Raw genomic sequence first — 12,717 nt, 5'->3', positions numbered from 1 at the left:
TATTTCTGATGGATTTAGAAGTGGATTCCCATTTCCTTCAGTGTTTAAAACATAGCTCTATGTATATGTACAGTAGCATCTTCTGAGAGTTAATATACAGATAGGAACTACTTACTTGCTAAAGAAGGGTTGATGGACAGATAACAAGGGCAAGCCTCAAAGGACATGGGTTATTTGAAGGGTTTATTTATAAACAAGCTGGCTCATGAGTATGGTTCACTTTTAGGACTTCAAACTCCCTTCTGAACATGAGTCTTCACTTGTGGTCTCCTTGCTGATTTTTCTGAGTTCCTAGATTTGATGCACAATAAACATACACATCTTGAGTAGTGGGTGCTCCATAAACAGGGAGAGAATTTGAGAACATCCACATTGACCTAGTCTGTCCTGGAGGTGTCCCTTCCTTGGCAGTCAGCAGGTACTGGGTTAATGAGCACAGGCTGGTGATTCACCCTGCAGGAGACAGAGCGATGGTCACGTTTCAGACGAAGCAATTGAACAGTTAGTGCTGATGGAAAGGCTTGTGGTTAGAGTCGGCCCCAATTGGCACATATTTTTAATGGGCGCCAAAAGCTCCAGGGTGATCCCACAAAGATGTGGTCTTATATCATGTCTTCCTCCAAGCTGTTGAGTCTTCGCAGACATGATCTCATCGCATAGCACAGCTGTGAAGTAGGCGGTGGTGGGAGTCTTATCTCCTGTCCCAGGTGAGGCCAGGAAGCACTTCCCTTCGGAACTGCCGCTGCCTTCTCTCTACAACTCTTCCAGGTTGTAAACACTTGCCCTTTCTGGTAGTCCAGGCGCCACTTTAACAAACAGGTCTGTTCTTATTACCATTTTCCAATCTGTCACTTCATGTCCCTCCCCTGCAACGTGGCCTGCCCATGTGGCGGCACCTCCCCAGGCCTTCCACTTCATGCTCCTCTGCAGCCCCTTCCCTGTCCCTGCCATCTTGCCATGCCCCTGCCTGCATCGCTAAGAACACAGGCACAGTTTACAGCCATTCTGCTGGCGTATGGCCAGGACTGGAAAGCTTGATTCAGTATTAGACCATCATATATGGACAATAAGTGCTTAATTTGTTCTAGGCACTGTGTTAAGTGGGCATATGCAACCATGAGTAACATGGTTTCAGGCTCTGCCAGGTTCTTCTTGTCCTAAGGGAACCACAGACACACAGCTGAGTGTGATTCAGATCATGGGCACCACAATGCCCTGTCCAGAGGTGGGGGACACTCAGTGCTGCGTCTCTCTCTGCAGAGTGGCTCTGTGACCATGGCCAGGCTTTCTGCTGCAGAGCAGCCCTGGACAGCCTCCCCCACTGTCCGGGGTCTTTCTGCATCTCCACCCCTTTCTTTTTTTTTTTTTTTTTTTGAGTTGGAGTCACACTTTGTCACCAGGCTGGAGTGCAGTGGTGTGATCTCGGCTCACTGCAGCCTCCACCTCCCAGGTTTCAAGCAATTCACCTGCCTCAGCCTCCCGAGTAGCTGGAACTACAGGCACGCACCACCACACCCAGCTATTTTTTGTATTTTTGGTAGAGACGGGATTTCACCATGTTGGCCAGGATGGTCTCGATCTCTTGACCTCTTGATCCACCTGCCTCGGCCTCCCAAAGTGCTGGGATTACAGGCGTGAGCCACCACGCCCAGCCATCTCCACCCCTTTCTTCTCTGCTGTCTGGGTAACTGTGGACTCCTTTCCGGACCCCGTTCTACATTTTCAGTTTCCTCCTGCCTGGTTGCCCTCCTCGTTGACCTTCAGAGTGCTCAGCCTTCCCTTCTCCTGCCGAAGCCCTTTTTGTGGCCTTTGCCTGTTTTGCCCTTGTCCCAGAGCCAGCCTCAATGGTGTTCTTTTCTCTGTGCTCACCCTCCCTGTTTGCCTACAGCTCTGCAGAGCTGTCCTGAAATGTGAAGGGGGCACCTTCATCAGAGCCTCACTGCCCCGCCCCGCCCCACTGGGCTGCATCTCTTCTGCACCCTCCTGCCTATTCTGTCTCCTCCATCTGTGCCTCTACCTCTGCACCCACAGCTGCCCCCAGCCTGACCTGCTGATGCTGTATGTCCCAGTTTGAAAGCTTCCTCGAATGCCTGCAGACAGGAGCAAAACCCCGGAGAGCCTGGCCCCCATCTGTGGGTCTATCCCCCCATCTCTACCTACCCTTGCGTGCTGCTGCCATGGGCCCATCTTTCCCCAGGCTTCTGCTCTGGCTGTCCCATCTGCCAGGAATGCCTTTTCTCTCCCAGGGCTCTCCACCTGCCCAAAGTCTGGAACAGCTAGCCATGCCACCACCTCATCTTTCGGGTGGAAGGAGGCTTTCTCCTGTGGCCCTCTCCCATTTTACCTGCCCTCTCCCGTGGTGGCCACCAGTCTCTGTGTTCTTCCCACAAGCAGTTTGAGGGGCCTGTCCTTGGGCCGGTGTGGCTCCATGGGCTCCTGTTGTGTCTCTTTTCTTTCTTGTACGAGTCAGATCTCTAAGGGCCAGTCCTCTGCTGCTATAGCCAGCACGGGGCATTGTAAACAGTAGGCGTGTAATATATGACTCTTCGGCAGCTGCACCCTCTCCCTGGGGACAGGTTTCCTAGTCCCAAAGTTAGCCTGGAGGTGAGCTGAGGTTAAAGCCAGGTTCCCTGACTCCCACAATTCTTCCCCTTAAACGTTTCTAGGTTTAGGTTCATCCTGAACTCACCAGTCCAACCACAGAAGTTTTCTGAGGAGAAGCAGAATTTAAGTCTCAGGCCCATCATCAAAATTCCCGTATGTCCTTGACATAAGGCTAAATAGTCTATGGTGTGGCTTGTGCTAGGCTTTTGCCATCAGGCACCGGCAGGGCACACAGCCACCGGCACTCATTCTGAGGGTCTCCTGCAGCATAGCGCAGGTTCTCAGCAGTACAGAGGCGAAGTGTCCCAGCACAGAGTGGGGATGGGAGTCCTTGGTGGCTTTTAGGATGACATGCACTTACCTCTCCCTTACTTCCCTCCCAGGAGATGGCTGGCCGAGCTCTCAAGCAGACCGGCAGCAGGAGCATCGAGGCCGCCCTGGAGTACATCAGCAAGATGGGCTACCTGGACCCGAGGAATGAGCAGATCGTGCGGGTCATTAAGCAGACCTCCCCAGGTGAGCTCAGGCCTGCAGCATGGTGGGCAAAGATGGTTTGTGGCTTAAGGACACAAAACCATGTGTAGAGGGGTCCAACCTGGCCTGGCCTGGCCAGAGCCAGTCTCCTGGCACATTGCCTCGTTCAGTTAACAGGCAAGCTGAGCCTGCCCTGCCCTGACAGTCAGGCCCTGGCGGGAGCAGCCCCAAGTAGTAGACCATGGGACACACCTGGCGCTTGCCCCATCCAGCCTTGTCTGAAATTACCTTAGTACGTCCTACCTAGGGGAAAGTGTGTGCTTGTTTTATGAAAGATCAAAAAGGTCAGCAAAGTGGGTGTAAAAATGGTCTTTTCACTTTCTCTTGGGCCTGTGGAGGGATCTTTGACAAGGGTGGCTTCTTTCCTCAATTCTAAAACACACCTCTCTCACATCGTAGCCTCTGAGAGTGCGGGTTCAATGGCAGGCAGTGTGGGCAGAGCGCTGGGTCCCCCTTAGCATCCCCTGTGAAAGGCCTGAGGCACCGCACCAAATCCCTGCCTTTTACGGGCTATGGATGAATGTTACTTTCCCAAGATGGAGCAAGCACATGGGCCCTGTGATTGGTACCTGAGGCCCCTGGGGTGTGATAAAGGATTCATGGCCAGGCCCAGTGGCTCAAGCCTGTAATCCCAACATTGTCTGGCCTGGTGTTGTTTTGTTTTGTTTTGTTTTGTTTGTTTTGTGTAATCCCAACTCTTTGGGAGGCTGAGGCCAGAGGATGGAGGCAGGAGTTGGAGACCAGGCTGGGCAACAGAGGGAGACCTCGTCTGTATTTAAAAAAAAAAAAAAAAAAAAACAAATTCCTAGTAATTAGCAAGAGTGTTCCCTATTTTGTGGAAGACCTTGGATAAAACCTACTTCATGTGGTGGGTGAGAAAAATCTCACCTTTGTAAGTTATATCTCCCTTGTTAAAAGGACACACATTTTTGTTTTCTTCTTAAGAGAAGGAACTTCCTTAAATAGCCCCCAGCTGGCCATCCATGTCAGAATTCTTCCAGTTTTGAGGCCTTAGAGCATAGCTCAAAGGGAAGGCCAGGCCCATGTTCCGTGCTGATTTCCCTCTGCACTTGCCTTTGGTGTGTCTATTCGCTGACGTCTTCTGGGCCCAGGGAAAACAAAGCCTTGGTGTGCCTGTGACCTTTGCTCAGTGCCAGGCTGTCAGGGCCTTCACTCTGCCAGGTATCGGGGTGGTCTTCCTGTGGGCAAGGCACAGCCTTTCTACCCTTCAGCACCGTCTGCTAAGTCGAGCCAAGTGGAGCAGTTGGCCTAAAGAAATGAAAGGAGCCTTTGACCTTCCTTCCGGTGTCTGTTTCAGATGAAATGTTGAAAATGGAGGTCAGGATTAAGGTAGCAGCAGATGAAATCTGGATATTTGTAGAGGGGTTTTGTGTGGTTTTTATTATTGTGTATATATTGCTTTGTTTTAATATAGACAAAAAAACTAGAAAATCTTTTAATTTGGAAAAGAGGTGAAAGAGAAGTGGAGCAGCTGCTGCACAGTGGATACAGTTCTGCCCTTTCTGTGAGGGAGCAGCGCTTTGGGAACCATGCGGTGGTAAACTCAGCCTCCCACAATTTGGGCATGAAAGGGTTTTGAAAACAAAGCTGGCTATGCAGACGGATCCCTAGCCTGACAGGAGAGTGACCCCAGTGCGGTCCCCAGGGGGCAAGGATGCACCTCAGGATGTGGACGCGGTCTTCTCTTCTGCCCTTGGCCCTCCCATGTGCCCTCCAGCTTGTCTCCACTCTGCTAACACGTTAGGGCAACTGGTCCTGCTGGCAGGGCAGAGGGGAGTCCAGTGACCCTGTGCTAGGCAGAATGCAGCACGTCAGGGCCCAGGGTTCAAGACCCTTAGCCCCGAGGGCAGCGCTAGAGTGGGGACCAGCCTGAAAGTGCCAGAACCCACTGATCACACCCACTCTGATGCTGTCTTCCTGTTTTTTCCACTGCAGGAAAGGGGCTCATGCCAACCCCGGTGACGCGGAGGCCCAGCTTCGAAGGAACCGGCGATTCGTTCGCGTCCTACCACCAGCTGAGCGGTGCCCCCTATGAGGGCCCAAGCTTCGGCGCCGACGGCCCCACGGCGCTAGAGGAGGTGCCGCGGCCATACGTGGACTACCTCTTCCCCGGAGTCGGCCCCCACGGGCCCGGCCACCAGCACCAGCACCCACCCAAGGGCTACGGTGCCAGCGTAGAGGCAGCAGGGGCACACTTCCCGCTGCAGGGCGCGCACTATGGCCGGCCACACCTGCTGGTGCCTGGGGAACCCCTGGGCTACGGAGTGCAGCGCAGCCCCTCCTTCCAGAGCAAGACGCCGCCGGAGACCGGGGGCTACGCCAGCCTGCCCGCGAAGGGCCAGGGAGGACCGCCAGGTGCCGGCCTCGCTTTCCCACCACCTGCCGCCGGGCTCTACGTGCCGCACCCACACCACAAGCAGGCCGGCCCCGCGGCCCACCAGCTGCATGTGCTGGGCTCCCGCAGCCAGGTGTTCGCCAGCGACAGCCCCCCGCAGAGCCTGCTCACTCCCTCGCGGAACAGCCTCAACGTGGACCTGTATGAATTGAGCAGCACCTCCGTCCAGCAGTGGCCGGCTGCCACCCTGGCCCGCCGGGACTCCCTGCAGAAGCCGGGCCTGGAGGCGCCGCCGCGCGCACACGTGGCCTTCCGGCCTGACTGCCCAGTGCCCAGCAGGACCAACTCCTTCAACAGCCACCAGCCGCGGCCGGGTGCGCCCGGCAAGGCCGAGCCCTCCCTACCCGCCCCCAACACCGTGACGGCTGTCACGGCCGCGCACATCCTGCACCCGGTGAAGAGCGTGCGTGTGCTGAGGCCGGAGCCGCAGACGGCTGTGGGGCCCTCGCACCCCGCCTGGGTGCCCGCGCCTGCCCCGGCCCCCGCCCCGGCCGCGGAGGGCCTGGACGCCAAGGAGGAGCATGCCTTGGCGCTGGGCGGCGCAGGCGCCTACCCGCTGGACGTGGAGTACGGAGGCCCAGACCGGAGGTGCCCGCCTCCGCCCTACCCGAAGCACCTGCTGCTGCGCAGCAAGTCCGAGCAGTACGACCTGGACAGCCTGTGCGCGGGCATGGAGCAGAGCCTCCGTGCGGGCCCCAGCGATCCCGAGGGCGGCGACAAGAGCCGTAAAAGCGCCAAGGGGGACAAAGGCGGAAAGGATAAAAAGCAGATTCAGACCTCTCCCGTTCCCGTCCGCAAAAACAGCAGAGACGAAGAGAAGAGAGAGTCACGCATCAAGAGCTACTCGCCATACGCCTTTAAGTTCTTCATGGAGCAGCATGTGGAGAATGTCATCAAAACCTACCAGCAGAAGGTTAACCGGAGGCTGCAGCTGGAGCAAGAAATGGCCAAAGTAATTTCCCACTTCGTTTTTACTATTTGTTCCCGGCTCTTCCCTCTACTGGCGATAGGAAGCACGCACAATCCCTTTTCTGATTCGACTGTATACCCCTTACCATCAACATGGCTAACGGGCAACAGTCTGGTTATGGGGCCAACAACTTGGAGAAGTTGCAAATGGTGTGACCTCCCTTTCTCCTTTCCCCTTGACTCTTCTGAAGAATCAGAGATAGCTGTGCATAATGTAGCCAGCGTAATGTAGGTAATCTACAATTTACATTGTAGGTAAATTAGCAAATTAAGTTTTAGGGTATGTCCTCGCTTAACAAAATTCATCATGGATTAAAAATAGAACATTTGAATGAGTAGAAACAAAGTTTAAGATTTTGTAAATTGATATTGTGGGATTTTGGAAGAAAAATGTATCTAGTAGTGATTCCATTTATTCTTTTAAGTGTTTAATTAGTAACTAATGATTTAAGTATACCTTAGTTGACACTGAAGTGCTGAAGAAGGTAATTATTGATGAAATTATTTAAATTAAAATGTAACAGATTTAAATCACACAAAGCTAGTAATTCCAAAGCCTAAAAACCAGATTTGTGTTCTTTTCAGTGTCCCATATTCACTGATTTTTTTAAAGATACACTTTTCATTTGTGTTTATTTTTTTATTTTTATTTTTTATTTTTTAATTTTTTTTTGAGACAGAGTCTTGCTCTGTCACCCAGGCTGGAGTGCAATGGCGCGATCTTGGCTCGCTACAGCCTCCGTCTCCTGGGTTCAAGCGATTCTCCTGCCTCAGCGTTCCGAGTAGTTGAGATTACAGGTGCCTACCACCACGCCCAGCCATTTTTTTTATTTTTAGTAGAGATGGGATTTCGCCATGTTGGTCAGACTGGTCTCGAACTCTTGACCGCAGGTGATTTGCCCACCTCGGCCTCCCAAAGTGCTGGAATGACACGCATGAGCCACCACGCCCAGCCATTTATTTTTTATTTATACATAGTATTTGTATATTTGTGGGAAACGTGCTATTTTGTTACATGCATAGGATATGTAATGATCAAGTCAAGGTATTTAGAGTATCCATTGCCTGGTGTATTTATCATTTCTGTGTTGGAAACATCTCAAGTCCTCTCTTCTAGTTATTTTGAAGTACTGAATACATTTTTACTAACCATAGTCATGCTAGTTAGAGTTTGTTCCTTCTATCCAGCTGTATGTTTGCACCAATTAACCTCTCATCTCCCCTTAACACACACACACCCTTTCCCACCTCTGGTAACTAACATTCTGCTCTCTACCTCTATGAGATCAATTATTTTAGCTCCCACATTATCAGTAACAATGTGTGGTGTTCTTACTGAACTTTCTGTTTCTGGCTTATTTCACTAAACATAATGACCTCCAGTTCCATTCATGTTGCTCCAAATGACAGGATTTCATTCTTTTTTATGGCTGAATAGTATCCCGTGGTGTACACAGACCACATTTTCTTTATCCCTTCATCAGTCGATGGACACTTAAGTTGATTCTATATTTTTACTGTTGTGAATAGTGCTGCAATAAACATGGGGTGCAGGTATCCCTTTGATATACTGATATCCTTTCCTTTAGATAAATACCCAATAGTGGGATTGGTAGATTGTATGGTAGTTCTATTTTTAGTTTCTTTTTTTTTTCCTTTTTGATAATAGTCATTCTAACTGGGGAGAGATTATATTTCATTGTGGTTTTCATTTGCATTTCCCTGATGGTTAACGAGCATCTTTCCATGCACCTCTTAGCCATTTGTGTATCTTCTTTTGACAAGTGTCTATTCAGGTCATTAGCTCACTTTTTTTTCTTTTTGAGACAGAGTTTCACTCTTGTTGCCCAGGCTGGAGTGCAATGGCACGATCTCAGCTCACCACAACCTCCGCCTCCCGGGTTCAGGTGATTCTCCTGCCTCAGCCTACCGAGCAGCTGGGATTACAGGCATGCGCCACCATGCCCAGCTAGTTTTATGTTTTCAGTAGAGACAGGGTTTCACTATGTTGGTCAGGCTGGTCTCAAACTTCCGACCTCAGATAATCCACCTGTCTCAGCCTCCCAAAGTACTGGGATTACAGGTGTGAGCCACCGCACCTGGCCTTATTATTATTATTATTTTTTTAATTAAGACAGAGTCTTGCTCTATCGCCCAGGCTGGAGTGCAGTGGTGAAATCTCGGCTCACTGCAACCTCTGCCTTCTGGATTCAAGCTATTCTCCTGCCTCAGCCTCCTGAGAGCTGGGACTACAGGTGTGCAACACCATGCTCAGCTAATTTTTGTATTTTTAGTAGAGACAGGGTTTCACCATGTTAGTCAGGCTGGTCTCAAACTCCTGACCTCAAGTAATCTGCCTGCCTCAGCCTCCCAAAGTGCTGGGATTACAGGCGTGAGCCACCGTGCCTGGCCTTTTGGCTCACTTTTTAATGGGATTATTTGATATTTTTTTTGCTGTTGAGTTGTTTGAGTTCCTTGTATATTCTGAATAATAGTCTTTTGTCAGATGAATAGTTTGTGAATATTTTCTCCTGTTCAACACAGGTATCCTCTTTACTCTGTTGTTTCCTTTGCTCTGCAGAAGCTTTTTAGCTTAATGTAGTCCCATTTGTCTAATTTGGGGGTTTTTTGCCTGTGCTTTTGAGATTTTAGCCATAAAAATCTTTGCTCAAACCAATGTCCTAGAGTATATTTTCATAGCCTCTGTTCTTATTTCTAGGTCTTTAATCTGTTTTAAGTTGACATTCCTATATGGTGAGAGATTGGGGTCTAGTTTCATTCTTCTGCATATGGATATCTAGTTTTCCTAGCATGTCTCTTTTTCAATGTACGTTCTTGGCACCGTTGTCAAAAATCAGGTGGCTGTAAATACGTGGACTTATTTCTGGGTTCTCTATTCTGTTCCATTGGTCTATACCAATACCATGCAGTTTCGGTTACTCTAGGCTTGTAATATATTTTGAAGTCAGGTAACAACTTTGTTCTTTTTGCCTAGGATTGCTTTGAGTATTTGGGCTCCCTGTGAACTTTAGTATTGTTTTTTCTAGTAATGTGAAAAATATCATTGGTATTTTGATAGGGATTGCATTTAATTGGTAGATTACTTTGGGTAGCATGGTCATTTTAACAATATTAAATCTTTCTGCTGGTGAACATGGGATCTCTTTTTATTTGTTCGTGTCCTCTTCAGTTTCTTTCTTCAGTGTTTTGTAGTTTTCTTTGTAGAGCTCTTTCACTTTGGTTAAATTTACTCCTAGATTTTTTTTATAGCTGTTGTAAATGGCATTCATTATTGGTGTACAGAAATCCAGGTATCCATATGCAGAAGAATGAAACTAGACCCTATCTCTCACCGTATGCAAGTCTATCTAATGTATGCTACTGATTTTTGTATGCTGATCATTGACTTTTCTTCCTGCTTTCCCATTTTCCCTGAGTTACTGAAAGATTAGATGGCTCTTGGAGTTCTAGGAATGCTGTGGTCCCCTTTTCCACAGATTTTTGTTAATAGAAGTTTCCCTTAGTTTTTAGAGCCAAAAGTCTCCTAGAGAAAGAACTCTCTTTTTTGTCTTAACTTTTCATTCCAGATTCATGTCTATATATGGATATAAAAAAACAAAACTGGCCGGGCACAGTGGCTCACGCCTGTAATCCCTGCACTTTGGGAGGCCAAGGCAGGCAGATCACCTGGGGTCAGGAGTTCGAGACCAGCCTGGCCAACATGATGAAACACTGTCTCTACTAAAAATACAAAAATTAGCCAGGCGTGGTGGCAGGCACATGTAGTCCCAGCTACTCGGGAGGCTGAGACAGGAGAATCACTGGAACCCGGGAGGCGAAGGCTGCAGTGAGCTGAGATTGTACCACTGCACTCCAGCCTAGGCGACAGAGTGAGACTCTGTCTCAAAAACAAAACAAAACCAATTGTTACCTTGTTTTGTAGTATATGAGACCCATTCTTCTCTGTTCTCCTTTCTGTAAAACGAGCTGGGTTCCTCTCAGTTCCAGGGCATCCCCATCCCAGTCATTTGTTATCGTGGGATTTCTCTAATGTGATTCTTCCTCCTTCCTTTCCTTCTACACAGGCTGGACTCTGTGAAGCTGAGCAGGAGCAGATGCGGAAGATCCTCTACCAGAAAGAGTCTAATTACAACAGGTTAAAGAGGGCCAAGATGGACAAGTCTATGTTTGTCAAAATCAAAACCCTGGGGATCGGTGCCTTTGGAGAAGTGTGCCTTGCTTGTAAGGTGGACACTCACGCCCTGTACGCCATGAAGACCCTAAGGAAAAAGGATGTCCTGAACCGGAATCAGGTGGCTCACGTCAAGGCCGAGAGGGACATCCTGGCCGAGGCAGACAATGAGTGGGTGGTCAAACTCTACTACTCCTTCCAAGACAAAGACAGCCTGTACTTTGTGATGGACTACATTCCTGGTGGGGACATGATGAGCCTGCTGATCCGGATGGAGGTCTTCCCCGAGCACCTGGCCCGGTTCTACATCGCAGAGCTGACTTTGGCCATTGAGAGTGTCCACAAGATGGGCTTCATCCACCGAGACATCAAGCCTGATAACATTTTGATAGATCTGGATGGTCACATTAAACTCACAGATTTCGGCCTCTGCACTGGGTTCAGGTGGACTCACAATTCCAAATATTACCAGAAAGGTATTGTCTTAAGTGTGCCACATGCACTTTCTATGTGTAGATGTCACTAACCCCATTGCAAGCAACTAAACTTCCCATCCTAGTGGCTCCTAATCATTTTGAAATTTTTGTCTGTCACCCCATTATTTTATAAATTGGTGTGACATCCTTCCCTTCCAAAAGGAATAGTATGATACACGCATTTTTTTTTAAGTTAGTGGATTTCAGGTTTACTTTTTTTTTTTTTGAGACAGAATTTCACTCTTGTTGCCCAGGCTGGAGTGCAATGGCGTGATCTCAGCTCACCGCAACCTCTGCCTCCCAGGTACAAGTGATTCTCCTGCCTCCAGCCTCCCGAGTAGCTGGGATTACAGTCACGTGCCATCACCTCTGACTAATTTTGTATTTTTAGTAGAGACAGGGTTTCTCCGTGTTGGTCGGGCTGGTCTCAAACTCCCAGCCTCAGGTGATCCGCCTGCTTCCGCCTCCCAAAGTGCTGGGATTACAGGTGTGAGCCACCGTGCCTGGCCTACTATATTTTTAAGACAGTAGGCTACAAGGTGTCACAGGGCCTTTGTGGGGAACCATCACCTGCCTCATTAAAGCAAGCCTTAAAAAATAAAAGATTCAGCCAGGTATGGTGGCTCACGCCTGTAATCCTAGCACTTTGGAAGCCCAAGGCAGGCGGATCACCTGAGGTCAGGAGTTCGGACCAGCCTGACCAACGTGGAGAAACCCCGTCTCTACTAAAAATAACAAAATTATCCGGGCGTGGTGATGCATGCCAGTAATCCCAGCTACTGGGAGGCTGAGGCATGAGAATCGCTTGAACCCGGGAGGCTGAGGTTGCGGTGAGCCGAGATCGCGCCATTGCACCCCAGCCTGGGCAACAAGAGCGAAACTCCGTCTCAAATAAAATAAAATAAAATAAATAAATAAAAGAGTCACGGCCTCCCAAGAAGTCCTCTCTTATAGCCAACCTGAATCTATGTAGTGTATCATTGAACTCCATTTCCTATAGTTCTGCCATTTGGAAAAGCCAAAAACAGCTGGTTATTATCTTCTTTATGGCTCAGATTCTTGAAATAGTTATTTTAATATCATCACTTAGTCTTTTTTCTCTAACTCAAAACTAACTCTAAATCGTTTAATTCACTCTCATTTTCTGGCATTGAAGTAACCTTTGTTCATGTTGTTTAAATCCTCCTAAGTTTTCCATGTTCATCTTAAAACATGTGTCAGGCAGTTGTTACCTTTTGATTATGGCCTAAGTGCTAGGGGTGCTGTCCCCGCAGTTCTTCCGGCCTCTCCTGCCTGCAGTGCCTTCCTGCCAGCTCAGCACGGTGCCTGGTGTCCTATGGTTCTTCACCATCATTTCTACCTTGGTGCTAGCGCCAACCTCACCACCTGTGTCTCTGAACTAGGAACAGCAGGCTGTCCGTACGGAGCAGCTCAGTGGGGACTTATGTCCTGATATGTCAGGAGCTAATTGGAATGACTTTGCTGTTTTAAGCTGTGGATGTGTTGAGTTATTGAAGAGTGAAAAT

The 12,717-nt window shown here is 49.1% G+C and overlaps 1 protein-coding gene across 1 annotated transcript in view; it reads left to right on the top strand.

The window, feature by feature from the left end:
* Positions 1-12,717, top strand: part of LATS2 (large tumor suppressor kinase 2) — an 89,711-nt gene that overhangs the window by 68,213 nt on the left and 8,781 nt on the right. The window contains exons 3-5 of the mRNA XM_032150719.2: positions 2,988-3,120; positions 5,095-6,506; positions 10,609-11,191. Of these exons, the coding sequence (XP_032006610.1) occupies positions 2,988-3,120; positions 5,095-6,506; positions 10,609-11,191 (2,128 nt within the window). The remainder of the gene's footprint in view (positions 1-2,987; positions 3,121-5,094; positions 6,507-10,608; positions 11,192-12,717) is intronic.

Source organism: Hylobates moloch, unplaced genomic scaffold, assembly GCF_009828535.3.
Source record: "Hylobates moloch isolate HMO894 unplaced genomic scaffold, HMol_V3 SCAFFOLD_4, whole genome shotgun sequence".
NCBI lineage: Eukaryota > Metazoa > Chordata > Mammalia > Primates > Hylobatidae > Hylobates > Hylobates moloch.
Note: the sequence above shows the minus strand (reverse complement) of the source record. Positions and strands in the feature narration are given on the sequence as shown.